We start from the raw sequence: 14,787 nt of genomic DNA, 5'->3' as shown, positions 1-14,787 counted from the left end.
AAGGCCATCAAAGAGTAGCGTGCATGTACTCAGGCATTTTCACACATACAAACGCACACAAACACACACAGATGCCTCACCAGCTGAGGCTGTCAGTGTGAGAAGGCTGTTACAAAACCTGTGATGCTAATAGTCTAGGTGCTTGAGCTCACAGTTCTTTGTAAATTCAATCTTAGCTGCTTTGCATTTCACTTTTAGCTCTGGTGTTCTGTCTTGAATTCCCTATAATGGGTCAACTGTATTTTATTAAAAATTGAAATTCACAGCGTAAGTCTGTGATAGCACATTTTGTAACTTCTTATGCTGGAGGAATTAGATATAATTAATTACAGCATAAATACTACATGCAATGCACAGTTTGATTTTTCTTTACTGGATATACCATATAATTATCCAAATACACTGGATACCTTTATACTCCATTCTGATCTCAAAGCAGACTTATTGCACTTGATTTTCCAAATCATTACCACTGTCTTTAAGTAGAATATCCAAATACAGTTGTGCTATACTTTCTCTCTTTTTTAGGATATTTTCTCTGTGAACCCAGAAGGCAGGGTTTGTTTTGCATATTTTTGAAATTGTAACTGTACCCTCTCAGAATCAAGAGCTGAAGCTGTAGATCAGTTGAGAAGAGAAGTTGTTCTTGGCCAGGATGACAGATAATTATTTGGTCTGAGGGGGAAGAGTGGTAGAAGGGATGTGATGAAAAAAGATGTGGGGGGTTTGAAAGTGACATGGTGAAAGCCTTAATTGAAAGCACTGATTTGAGAAAGAGGGTAGGTTTTGAATAAACATTAAGATTCTGGTGTTTTAACAGAAACAGAACTGCAGAACTGGAATTCTATGAATAGATGTGGTCCTTTAGGCAGGGGATGGTGATTCCAGGGTTTCTGGGTTAGGAAAGAAAGAAAAAGTGGTCAAAAAGAAGGTATCTTTAAATAGGACCCTAGTGTAGGGGCAGGACTCACCTACCTTTCTCAATTATCTTTTTTTTCTCTCCCTTGTGTGAAATAGAGCAACCTTATTTCAAAGCCTTTGTTCATCTTTTGTTTCTTTATTGTCTTATACAAACCATTGCAGTGTTTTCCTACTAAGTTTCTTCCCTTTAATGGTGAGTAAATTCAGATGATGTAGAGGTGCTCAAGTGCATATGACCTGGGTTTTCTTTGGTGGATGACTGTGGATTGAGACAAACTTGAGTGAATAATGTTCTACAGTTTATTGTTTTAATATTATGTGAACCATCAAAAAAATACTCCTTTTATACTAGTAGACTTGTCAGAGCTAAATTTTCCAACAGAGCTATAAATTTCTGCCAATAGCCCCAAATTTTTTTAAGGGACAGACATATGGCATCTGCCTATTTTCACTGTCCTAGCCCTCTCTACTTTAATTAATCCATGCGCTAAATCAAGAACCTCTGTTTTCTTCTAAGGAACAAATTGGTGTGACATCAGAAACAAACCTTCTTGCTTTCTGACCAAAGACCTGACAAAGATGAACAAGAATCCTTAATTGCGTACAGAATTCACTTGAATTGCTAAATGCAAGTCATAGCTGAGCTCAGAAGAGTCTTATTATTGAAGTCACCATCTATTCTGTGTTAGGCATTAAATACCATTCATTGCCCTATGTCTGTAAGCTAAGAGGAGCTTGGTCTCACTCTGACCCTTGTCTCTCTGTCTAACTTCACAGAAATAGTGTAATATCACTTTCTCAGTCTGTGTGACGTAGTTTTGAGGATATTCAGCTGTAAAACTGAAGAGACAAGTCTATGTTGGCATTTTCAGTTGAAACAGAGCACCAGGAAATCAGAGAGAGGAAGGACATCTTCATTCAACAGGTGTAAGGTTATCTGCTAATGATTTTGAGGATAGGAAAAATCTGTTTTAATCACCATGATACATTTTCATTTCACTTTGTTAATATGCCATTTTTTGCAGAATAAACCATGTCGCTTTGTCTAACTTTCCTCAAGGTCTGTGAATGACCTTCTCTCCTGGAAGTTTTTGTAATACCCTATTTGAAGAACCTCTTTGTGGGTCATACTGGAACAAAAATGAAAGCTAAATTTAACTTTTATTGATGGAATTGGGGATTGAAAACTCAAATTTTTGCACAGAAGTTTTAACAAAACTCATCTTGACTAAGCACTGAAACTTTGCTATTATGCCAAACAAAAAAGGGAATATTATAAAGGCAAAATCACTTAGTATAAAAACTTGGTGCTTGGCTTTTTTTGTTGCTTCTGACCTTGGTGTTGGGCTTTAACACTGGAAGTTTATGGCAGAATCAATTCATTATTAAAGAGAAATCTACACTCTGAAAACAGTGTTTAACTGGTGCCCTACCTAGATTTTTTTTTTGGTTTTTTTTTGGCTAAAGATCACAAAGTATAATCATAGAATACCTGCACAGGACATCCCAAGAATCACTGCTGGGGAAAATATTACTGGATAGTATCTGTTCTGTATAACAATTCTGTTAATTTGGATGCATTTGGCTTCTACTGGACAGCCAAATCCAAACTATGCAATGGCAGGAGCTATGCAGACGTGTGTGTTATTTAGTGCTTGTGCCATAGCCTGGCAAATGCTATGCAGATTTAGGAGCTGGAAGATGTTCTAGAGCAAGTTCATTCCAATAGTCAGGACAAACTTCCTTGCCAAAGAGGCACCTTGTCCTTGACAAGGAGGAGTTGAATTCTCAGGAGATTTTCCTAGCTAATTTCTTTGAAAAAGTAGAAGGTTTCAACTGATGAGAAATGAGGAAGACCCCAACTTTTGTGCATATTTTGATGGTGTCTGTAACAAAATATATGTGAACAGCAATGACCCACAACTCTTCCTGCATTATAGCTTAATGCACTCCTAAATAATGTGAAGTCAGAAATAAACATGTATTTGGCTGGGTCAGGTCTGTCATCTCAAATATAATGAGTTTAGGGTTTGGAGATATTGGAGATGTGCAAAAACCTGACTGGATATTGTCCTGATCAGCCTGCTGGCATTGACCCTCCTTTGATAAGGAAGGTTGAACTCCAGATCAGCTTATCCCTCCTGTGGCAGGGTTAGGTTTTTGGCAGCTCTCAACTTACCAGAAAAAGAGTCAGTAGATGAGGAAGTTAAGCTAATGCTTTCCAGTGGGACACAAGTTCAGTACAGCCTATAGGAAACACTACTAAAAACCACTGGAAGTGACTGTGATTCAGCCCCATCAGTTATTTTCTGGACTCCTGTGTAATTCATTTGCATGGGTTCCACTAGAAAACACTGTGTATGTCCGGAAATATCTAATGTTGGGAAATTTTGGTCACTGCTTCTGCAAGAGAGTGATGTGCACTTCTAAATTCTAGCTAAATCAGAACTAGATTTGACATTATTTTTGAATAATTATTTGATCTTAAGAATGTCTTTGAAGCATATTCAGAATAACTCTTTCCTGTGTCTAGATGTGGTTGAATTGGGGATGGAAGATTTCAGAAAGAGTGCATTCATTTCTGATCTTTGCAACTGGATAATGAGAGGAGTTCCATGTCCTTGTAGAGATAGCTTTATCTTCTCAGCTTCAATTTCTTGCTCTTTGAAGGTGGCCATCCTACAACTCTCTATAAAAAAGTTCTGGAAACATGGGCATGATAAGAGCTACAATATGTTTAGGAATGCTGACTATTGAAAAAGAACATACCATGCTTTCAAGGGATCTAACCAAAGTTTTATGAAGTTTTGAAACAGAATTATTGGCAAAAGTAAGCCTAAACCCCTGAGTGTTACAGTAAAAGAGTTTATTTCAGTTTATTTGTAAATGCTTCAAAAAGGGCACTCAATTTATAGAGTACTAGTTATTTCAGAAAGTTTGTAAACAAGGTAGGTAGAATGTTTTAGAATAAAATATACTTCAAAGACATTTAAAAAATGTAGTTGGTTTTTTAACATTTTAATGCTTATTTTCTGATTTCCAACTCCATTACTATAATGTAGCCAAGTTTAATGTTAATAAATAGAATAGTGTGTTCAAAGTAAGTTGTGGAGAGTGTCATTGGTAATTGCAGCTTAGCAATACCTATGTTGTTTGACTGGTTTGGGGGAATAAGAGAACATACAGGAGGAGCTGAGCCTGTTGTGTTTGAGTGGTGGGACTTTTTGCCAGGCCAGGAGATAGAGAGTGTGATAGTGACCATGGGTTTACTTTATCACAATTCTTGCTGGATTTTCTTAACACTGTTTAAGAGTACCAATCTTCAATCTTTTAATGGGTTCACTTCACAAACATGCTTGGTATTCTGAAAAAGCTGTAGAAGTTTCCATATGTACCCTCTAGGATGAACTGAATTAATAGAATATACTGCATTAATATGTTTTTCTAAGAGTCAAAACATGTACAGTTCTCTTTTACCCAGGCATTTTGTAATCATGATTTACTTAAAGTTTACAAATTATATTCCTATTACTGGAGTTGATAATTAACACTATTGACAAGTACAAAACCAGTGTGGAAATGCTTGATATGTTGTATATAATACAGGAGTGTTCTCCAAGTTCCTATTACAGCTTTCCTCCATCTGGTTTGTATCATTTACAGCAGAAGTGGCAGATGTTGGGGGCATTTATATGGAAATTTATTCTCTTTACCTAAAGCCAGAATTGAAGAACTTGTTTTACTTTATTTCATTTTAAAATTCCTCTGCTGAGTGTAGAAAGAAGCTCTACCTACTGCAATTTAGCAATTTAGCAGTGAGATGGTGTGCTGAATGAAACGCATCATTTCCCTGAAGGAGAGGAGCAGGTTTTAAGGTGACAGTTTACTACAGTGCTTGTTCAGCTTCCTGGATGTGATTGTATCCATATGAATTTGTGTACTCTAATTTAAAAATATTTTGAATACTGTGAAAAGTAAGATCAAAGAGCTTTCCAAAAAGAGCAAGAAACTGAACGGTCATAATTATTTTTTGTAACCGCTGGGTCCCAGTTAGAACCTTACACAGGTAAACAAAAGCAGAAAAAATGCGTAGCTTAGAGCAGTTGTAAAGGGACAATTTGTATGTAGAGATGGCAATGAAATAAAATGTCAACTGTAAAAGCAGACCTAAGAGAATGCCAGGGAGTGTACTTCTTGCCATGTTCCTTAGAGAGAAGAAAATATATTCAGAGATGAGAGTGGCAAAGCAAGAGGAGATTGTTTCATTCTTCCCATCCTCACCTTAAGGACTGATTCCCAGTTACTGTGATGTAAGAAATAACCTTTCCCTATGTAAGCTAATTTTGCAGAGCTTTGAAAGCTTAATTGGCTTTGCTGCATTAGCAGTAGGTCACTTCTGCACTTCATTGTTCTGGGAAGTGTGGAGCATGACAGTCAGGTGCTTCAGGGAGAGTTGCAGGGTGGCAAACTGCTGAGAGCCTCTCGGAGCAACTGTTGAACCCCAGGCCCAAAACCTGAACTTCTTTACAATTTGGATCCTTCTAATAAAGAAAAGTGCTTTTGTTAAGTGGTTATTTTTTCCTTATCTATTCTCAGGGTTGCTCTTGTGGAAAATATTCCTGAAGGGATCAACTATTCAGACAGTGCACCATCCCATTTGTCTCTTTTCCAAGGCTGGATGAATTTGCTTAATATGGCTGAAAAGTCTGTTGACATAGTATCTTCCCAGTGGGACCTCAATCACAGTCATCCATCAGCATGCCAGGTATGTTCTAGCCTAACAAAAGAGTGAGACCGTAAGAGTCTGTTCTTGTTGTCAAACTATTGATTTTACAGAACTAAACCCCTTCCCTGTAGCAGAACTATTTGTTTGGGTCGTCTAAAAAATAATTTTCTTATGGGGATTTTCCTGCCAATGCAAAAGTTTCTGAGGTCAGTGGTGTGCTTGGACTAGATAACATTCAACATATACTAGTAACACTTTCATCTTAGGAAAGAAAGTGTTTGAGTGTAACCTTAAGAAAACTGTCAAATTTTATCTGTACCAGCACATCCACCTCTTTGGGAATATTCATAATATTCTATATTATTATTTTCTGTTTGGTGCCACTGATGAAATAAAAAGGCAAGCATGTGGATTAATTCTCCAACCAAATAGATGGATAGAATTACACTTAAAAAGAACAATATCGTATCAGATGATTCATAGCTTTTTAAAATTAATCTTGGGAGGGAGCAGTGTTCAAGATTTCTACAATTAAAAATGGCATGAAAAATCATAAATCATAGTGAATAAGTCAGACATGCATTACAGTGATGCTGTGCCAACAAACACTTCATTCTTGAGAGCAATCCTCTTAGAAATATGGTCAGGAAAGGTTTCCATTTAGCATCACTTGTGAAACTGAGATAACAAAGAAGGGATAGGCTGAGAGTATCTCCTGTTTTCCACTAGATAGATTGTTTTCTGAAAGGAACCACTCAGCTGTCATGAAATGGGGCTGAAGTGACAGCCAGGTAACTATAAGGGGTCAACTCTTTGTACCATGGCATAAACTCTTGTCTTTTCTTTCTAGTTCTGTAGATGCTGTGCAGTAAAAAAATGCCTTTTGGTAGATGATAGGCAAATCCTGCTATTCTAACCAACTATATTCTGCTTCTTTTGAAATAGACTGTAGCCTAGCTAAGCAGCATACATTAACTTTTCTTCAGAATAAGTTTGGTGCATGTCTATTTAAAATACTGAAAATATAAGGTGAGCAAATGAATAGAAAATGTAATGCAAACCCTTCATTTTAGAACACTTATAAATATTGGAATATGGTTTGTGAATAAATTTATGGAATATCAAAATATTGACTTTTTTCACAATGTAATTATACAGCTAAGCTTTATCTAAATTTATTGCCTAAGTAGCTTCAAACCCATGTACCGTCATTCAAACAGATGAATTCAAGGAGATGGTGCTTTAGATGTTTCTAGGCTGTTCATGAATTGATATGTGCATGAATCTTTCAAAAATATTTTGTCTGAAAAAAATTCAGCATGTTGTTTACTTCAAAACTGCCAGAGCCTAACAAATCCCAAACAGAAGACAAAAAAAACAGTGAAATTAAAATTGGGATTCCAGTAGTTAAGCATCAAATCCATTCCCTTTTCCACATTTGCATTCTAAAGTAAAAACTGTAAGATACTGTTTAACAGGGAAAGGAAAAAGAAAAGCTGGAAAAATGAAACATTTTTCATAATATTCTATTCTAACTATCTTTTTCTGCCTGCTAGTAGTCTTACAAAAATGAGTAATTACTTCTGCTTAAAGGCGATTAATATTCCAGTCATTTTCTCATTTGTACAGCAGTGTGGGCTGAACAGCTGATAGATCTTTCTGTCAAGCTGGTCCATTCATGCTAGAACACTGTATTGTTATTGGCCAGTCTGACTGCTAAAAAATTGCCAAGAGGCAATGTTTCTTAGTAAATTCCTGCCCCAGTGAATGTACACAAAGCTCACTCCGTGAAAAGGAATGGAGAAAATTTGTATTGTTGCATCTGATTTCTCCTCTCAGTGAAGTGGAATTTCAGATAAACTTCTATGTATTTAATCTAGTAATTGAAGAATAAATCCAATGTCCTCATGTCTCTACAATTTGCATTTGGGGAAATTGGCCCATCCTAGCAGAAGCATTATGAAAGGTAAGGAGGTAAGATGCAAAACTCCCAGATAGTAGAGTGCTTAGTGAATGAGTTCTAGTTGTTCTTTGAACACGTCTTGTTTTTTAGAAACTAAGAACATAACCATTTTCCATACGGACCCACATCCTGCTATATAATTAGCAATTTCCATTTTATGAATATTCAAGTCATATTGGAGAGCAAGGTTCTCCACAAGAGCACTTAAACAACCATGGGTTTTTGAAGGAGAAAAGCAGAGTTGGCTAGATTTCTTTTTCTCAACTGGTTACAAGGTTTAACTGCATTCTCTGTGTGCGTCTGTGTAGTGACATACATAGATGGATGCGTACATGTAGACACACATATGGGCAATGTACGTATTGAAGAAAAATACAGCAGGACATTCTGCAACTTTGTATACACACATACATATATATACCCAATATATGTGCCACCTGTATGTATGCATCTTGTCCAAATGTATATTGGATATACGTAGACATGTATGCATTTGCATATATAAAATTGCAGAAATTCCTGCTGTATTTTTCTTTATTTTTGTTTGTGGGTGTGTTACCTGGTGTCCTTGACTCCTACCTGTCCGTATTTTCTTGTTATAAATCTAAATAAACATTCATTGCTGACTGAGCTGTCCAGGTCACAGCAGCCACGCTCAGTCATCTGAGATGATGAGTTTTGCTAAATTGGGTTCTCTAAAGACAGACACATGATGAGACAGTGTTTCTGTGCTTCAACAGATAAAACAGTCAAATAAACAAATATTTGCTTGGCAAAATAGTGAGTTCTCTCTGCGCTGCTTTCCTCATTCGGAAAGCATCCACATATTTTGGCAAGTTTGTATTGTCATATGTGTGTTTTCAAGATAGCAGGGTAGTTGTCATGTAGCAACATTGAGGTTTTTGTGGCATGTGAGTATGCGACTCTTGCTGTGGTAAGCTATGTTTAGAGATATTACAGGAAAATGGAAACTTTTTTTTGAGGATGGCTTTTGATTCATTTTCAGTGAAAAGAGAGAGGTGAATATAAGATCATGCCAATTCACAATTTTCACAGTTCATTTCCTCTGGCTCATCATATGTTTTGAAATTTTAATTTAGAATGACCTTTTAGATTTCTAGCAAGTCCTTCACAAACTTCAGTTTGTTTTTCACAAGTCAGAATCAATGCCATCATGGCTTATTGGTATTGCCATGTATATGACACAGTTGTCCCTGGATGGATATTTGGATAAACATAAGGTGATCAAAGGTAGATAGGCATCTGATTTTTACAAGTATCAGATAAGAAGTAAATACTTCTGATTTTCTTCACCAGCCTACTGTGCATCTCCCATATGGCTTGATGGGAGAAGTCCCCCATCCATCTGATACTCTGTCTCACGTAAGGCAGCTGTCCAGCTTGGTAATGAATCTCTGATTAGAAGTCATGAGTCACTCACACATGCATTGCCTAAGGAGCTTAAGTGACTTGTTTGGTAGAACAAATGTTAGTGCAAGAGCTTAAGTTCCCTTCCTTGAAAATTATTAAAAAATGCAAATAAATACTAAGAAGAGGATCTCTCCAAATCTAGTGGCTCCCAGTGGAAATTGGATAGGATCAACTGTAGAGATCTATAAGCTCATCTTTACATAAACATCTCTTCAGATGGTCGTGTTTCCCTGGTACTGACTGAGGCATAGAAAATAACTTCAATGAACGGAGAGTTTTTAAAATGAAACCATATTCCCTTCCTTTGCATTAGCTGTTTGGTTAGAAGAATTGAGGAAAGCATTTACGTTTCTTTGTTCTGTGTTAAATAGAAGCTGTAAAAGTTAGGATTTCTTGATTTATTTGTTCTATTGGTTCCTGCCAGCATGCTATGGTTTTAGTGTTGTTTTAGAAATATACCCAGAGACTTGACTGTGGGAAGACTTGGGAAAAATAGTAGAAATATATATATAAAAAACAGAAGGAAATTCTGTGAAATAACCATTTTTTTCCTGTGTGATTAAAAAGATAATAATTTGCTAAACGCAGGAATTTATGTTACTGAAGAATAGAATAATGCAGTTTGAGAGTCCTTCAGTAAATACAGCATTTTCATGTTTGTATCTCTCCATTTTATTTCTAATGAGGAACTTATGCTGATAGAGACAAGAGCAGACATGGGAAATCAGCCAGGCTACAATTAGCCTGTCGAGAGTCTGCCAATAAATTACCTTTTGGTAATGACAACTTCGGGTTTTTTAATTCACCAGTTTTCTGTGGCAGGTACAGTTGGGACTGATGTTTGAGATTTATGATGGTTTAAAGCTACCATGTGAAAGTAATTTTTTTTCATGTGATAAATACTTATTGCATTCTATTTTGTCACTTTTGATAAGTGTTTTTCAAACAGCCCAGTGAAAAATGTAAGAGAATATTTTATCAGGATAAGCAGATTTCTGGTGGTATTGTTTGTTAAAAAGCATATATTGCTATAAAGTAGCCACAATTTCATAGCACTTGGCTGCTCCTATTTCTCAGTCCTCACAAGCTGGGTATATAGAAATTCTTCTGATCACTGTCACGTAGTTGTGCAGCAGCCTGGTATTGTCTCACAAAGGGAATGTGATCTGAATGACAGCATAAGGGTTTGTATTCAATGGAAGCATTTCAAATGTTCTGACAGCAGTAACAAAACATTTCAGACCTTCCATCCCATCTTTATTCCTTTTCATAGAACAAACCAGTAAAATTGCAAGTAAACATGTCAGAAAGTGTAGAAACTGAGTTTCAAATTAATATTAATGGGGAGGAAGTCTAGGTTCTCCAGCAGTGTGGGAAGAATTTCTAGTAAACCTATTTAGTGGAGTATGTACTTGTTTTTAAAATCAAGTTGTGAATTTTTCATGGTTTGGTTCGTGGAGCTTAAGCCTTGGTGAGGGTATGAATGCCTGCAGAGGAGTGATGCAGTGACAGGTGAGACAAAGGGAATTCTTTCCAATTTTGTCACGGGTGGTGGTTTTTACATATCTGTATAAACACAAATATTTGTGGTGAGGGCACTCCAGGTTTTAACCATCACTACTTAGAGATGCTTTAAATATTGCAGCAATTTGAGGTTTTACCATTTGTTAACACAAGTGAAAAAAAAAATGCCATAATTCAATAGCTTGTGGTGTCCCTGATGGGAAAACAGATGCATTTTCAGAGGATATGGTTTCATTGGAATGCAAGGCTGCACTCCAAGCAATCTGTGAACCCATAGGATGGGCTGTTCAGCAGGCAGCATGGCCTGTAGGAGATAGCTATGTTAGTTACATCAGACATACTAATATCAAGGCAAACTCAGGAGGTGCTACCAAGTTTGTATTTGTCCAAACTACAATTAATACAGCAAGTCCAGGCTTGTTTATAAAACTTTTATAAATCATATGCAAATATAATCTCCTGCAGGTAGAAGTGGCAATAATATCCAAAAATAGCTACCATAGGGAAATAAAATTAGGAGCCATCCCCTGAAGCAATTCATTTAATCAGTTTTAGACATTAACTTCCTAAGCACTTCTTTATCAGAACAGTTAATGCATTAATTTGTATTGATAATTATAATAATTTTCCATCAAATTTATGAATGCATTTTCCATGTTTATTTATGTATGCTAGAGCTTTCTGCTGTTCTTCTAGACAGAATCAGTTTTTAGAGATAGCCTAAACAAAAATGGTCTTTTTCTGTCTACCTAGTAAATTGAATCAACCCAGAGAACCTGAGTAGCTTTTTCTACTTGTATGTATATTAGTTAATATGCATAATGCAAACCTTCTAATCCTTGAATTTCCTAGCTGATTTTTGCGAAGATGTAGCTAATGAAAACCAAAAGTGTTGGTGTTTCCAGTCAGGGAACCCGTATGAAACACATCCAAAGGCTGTATGAGCTCTGACATGCTGGGAACCTGATGCTTTGGGGTAGCTGGGAGATGGGGCAAAGCAAGGATTGGGAATTCAGCAGACAGCAGGGCAGCAACTGCTGTTCCCAGATTTGGTTAGAGTCTAGCAGTGCCAGACTGTAGCACTTGCATGAGAAACCCTCTTGGAGACCAGAGCAGGGCTCCCAGGAACACTGGTCAGTGAACCTCTGCTCCCCCAGAGTCATGCTGGAGCAGCTGCACAGCTCTGTATGCAGCATCCATCTCCTCCACATCTCATTAATTCTTACATTCTCTGTAACATCTGCTCTTCTTCTTAAAAAGACTCAACACAATCTCTGGTGTAAGAATTAAGGATTGTTTTTAGCTTGATGAGGTATGTGAGGGAAAGCCACTCCTTGACTTCCACGACAGCTCAAGGCTCTTGGGTGTGTGAGTTCAAATCATGGATGGTGTGTCTTGCATGTGGAACTGCCTAGTCACCTTGAGAAATGCTGAATCTGAGTAAAAGAAGCATTTTGAACTTCATGCAAGGAGTGTTTTTGTTTTCCTGTTCTGTTAGCTATTCTTTAATGATTTCACTGCAGCAGCACTGTGTTCTCTGCTAAGTTCTTGTGAGCCCTGGGATGAGCAGGGAGCTATACTATGGATTTGAGTGAGCAAGTAGGCATACATTACAAAAGTAAAACAAACAGTAGTTCTGTTTCCATTGCAGCCTCTGGCTGATTGGTAATTTTGAGAAAGCTACGTTTTAGGGGGATGGGTATTTTTATTTTGTCACATATATTCAAAATAAGTGAATATTAAAAAATAGGTCTGTACTTTTGATACTTTTTCTGTGACTGTGTATTGCTTTAAGCCCAGCAAAGCTCAAAAGATCAACCTGTCTGGGCATTTGCAGGGCAAATTTCTAGGCTTTCCACTGTCTGCTGCTAATGGGTTTTCAGTGTGTGGTGAGGCTTTTTGTCTGAGGTTTTGTTAGTCCATGCTGTGTCATATTATATCATCCCAAACTGTTCTTTTTGGTAATTTTTGTTGAACTGAAAGAACCTTTTAAGATTCTTTCTTTGTACAGAGAATTATGTAACATAGCTCTTCTGTGAAGAGCTTTATCTTCTCTACCTGTTGTTTGAAAGTTGATGTATAGCTATTGCTTTATTTTGTTTTAGGTTTACCTTGGGGCAAACATTACATTGAATCTAAAGTGAACTATGTAGGTAGGGTAGGTATTTTGTCAGGTGCATAAGCCCAAAGACCTTCTATATTGGACTGCTGATTGAAGGTGGTGTCTGCAGTAAGTTAGAAGAGCAACAAGGTGAGCTAAGTTAGAATAGGAACAAGGTGAGCTCTGACTGTAGTGGCAATAACAACACAGGAGTGATACACTGGAGAGTTTATTCTTCAGGTGGTCTAGATGGATCTTACTAAAATTTTTTATTTACAGTAATTTCATGACGATAAGGCTCACCGGATTATAAGGCGCATTTCCGGGTGCTGGAAAAATTTCCAAACTTTTTCAATATATAAGGCGCACCAGATTATAAGGCGCACCTTTTTTTTTTGCAGCGAGCATCCATGCACATCAAAGTAATCAATAAGAAATGGAATCGCAGGAGCCCCGCTGAGCTGTGCGGCCCCACCCCGGCCGAACCGCGCAGCCTCGCGTGGCTCTGCTCGCTGCTTGCACTTCTGGGTTGGCAAATTTCTGAACATTGTCCATATATAAGGTGCACTGGATTATAAGGCACACTTCCAGGTTCGGACCAAAATTTTGGGCTTTAAGGTGAGCCTTATAGTCACGAAATTACTGTAATTTAAAATATTGAACCTGAAATTTAAACATTTACAATGCAATCAGAAGTTTTACTTCTTGTTTGTTTCTTGAATATGGGAAAATGTGGTGATTTAAAATTTTATTTTTCATACGAAACAAATACCTTCATTTCTGTTTTGACATATATCCAGTGCAGTATGACTTTCCTTTTCTTGTTCTGTGTTAGAAATAGGGTTTAAATAGTAAAATTTTACAACAGCATAAAAAGTAAATGCACATAAAATACCTAGAGGTCATTGTTTTCCTTCTTGGTATAACTTATCTAAAGATGAGCATGCAACTACTTGGCAATGTGTTGTAATATGGTTAGAGCCACTTGCAAAAATATCACTCAATGCAGAAAAAACGTAATCAAGTGTTTTCCTTGAGCTTTTAATACTAAGTCAACAGACTGTGATTATTTAGAAGAAAGTTAGTGTCAAAATGTACTTATGCAGCATAAAACCTCTGGACAATTCATTTTCTACCTGACACCTGTCACCTTGTCAGTACTACACAATCTGGGAATAGCAAGAAACCTTATTGGCCTTCAGAACTGTATTTCTCCAAGAAAACAAATTTGAGTTGCAACCTTTAGGGTAGGTTTAATCATATCTAGGAACGTAGTTACTCAGATGTTGTTTATAATGTTTCTGTTTTAACTTGTTTTTTTAATTTTTTGATATGCAGTTTGATCAAATCTGTGTCTAAAAGCTTCTCTTTTCCTTTAATGTCATTCCCAGGGTCAACGTCTTTTTGAAAAATTGCTTGAACTGGCGTCCCGAAATATTGAGATAAAACTAGTGAGTGATAAACTGCCCGTGGAATCAAAGGTATTAAACGACTTGAAAACAAAGGGTAAGACCAAGGTCTTTATGTTGTTATGCCATTGACTGCTGCTTGATGTTCCTGTCATTTAAAATGCAGACTCAGATGGTACATAAAATGCACGGTGCTGGTATTGCACTGTTACCCTAAAATCCTTCAGCGTTCTCTGGCCCATGGATGTCAGAAATCTGAAACCGGTACTGTAGCTGATGTTTGCAGTTTGCAAGCGAATAAAAAGTCAGGACATCATTAGGTAGGTGTTTATGTTCCCTGTAGCCATTTTAATAGTAGGCAACGTAGCCTGAGAGTCTGGGCTAATACCTTGTGGGACAAGATACTTTTCTTCTTTTGAGCAACAGCAAAGTAAATTAATAAAACAAAATGTGTATGGTACTGATGATTCTGAAACACTGGAAAATAGACCATTGGTCAGATATAGCCAGCTGACAGGGTTTTCTGTACTATGTGTATTTCTTTGGTCTCTGCTTTTCTAGTCATTATTTTGAGGCTCAAGAAATCCTATTCAAAGAGGGATTGCACATTCACTGCATGAACGAACTTTTTTTATGTAAAACCATGTGGAAAAATAGTAAAAAGAATTTAAGAATTGCTGAAAGAAATCAGTCTCGTAGGAGTTCTAGCAAT

The 14,787-nt window shown here is 37.0% G+C and overlaps 1 protein-coding gene across 10 annotated transcripts in view; it reads left to right on the top strand.

The window, feature by feature from the left end:
- The window catches only part of PLD5 (phospholipase D family member 5), a 179,879-nt gene that overhangs the window by 100,476 nt on the left and 64,616 nt on the right, over nucleotides 1–14,787 (top strand). For 9 of the 10 annotated variants that reach the window (XM_033054527.2, XM_033054522.1, XM_033054521.2 and 6 more), the window contains 2 exons: nucleotides 5,518–5,686; nucleotides 14,058–14,172. In XM_033054527.2, coding sequence (XP_032910418.1) covers nucleotides 5,518–5,686; nucleotides 14,058–14,172 — 284 coding nt within the window. The remainder of the gene's footprint in view (nucleotides 1–5,517; nucleotides 5,687–14,057; nucleotides 14,173–14,787) is intronic. The other variant, XM_033054531.1, reaches the window with a different exon arrangement.

The sequence above is a fragment of the Catharus ustulatus genome, chromosome 3 (assembly GCF_009819885.2).
Source record: "Catharus ustulatus isolate bCatUst1 chromosome 3, bCatUst1.pri.v2, whole genome shotgun sequence".
Lineage (NCBI taxonomy): Eukaryota > Metazoa > Chordata > Aves > Passeriformes > Turdidae > Catharus > Catharus ustulatus.
Note: the sequence above shows the minus strand (reverse complement) of the source record. Positions and strands in the feature narration are given on the sequence as shown.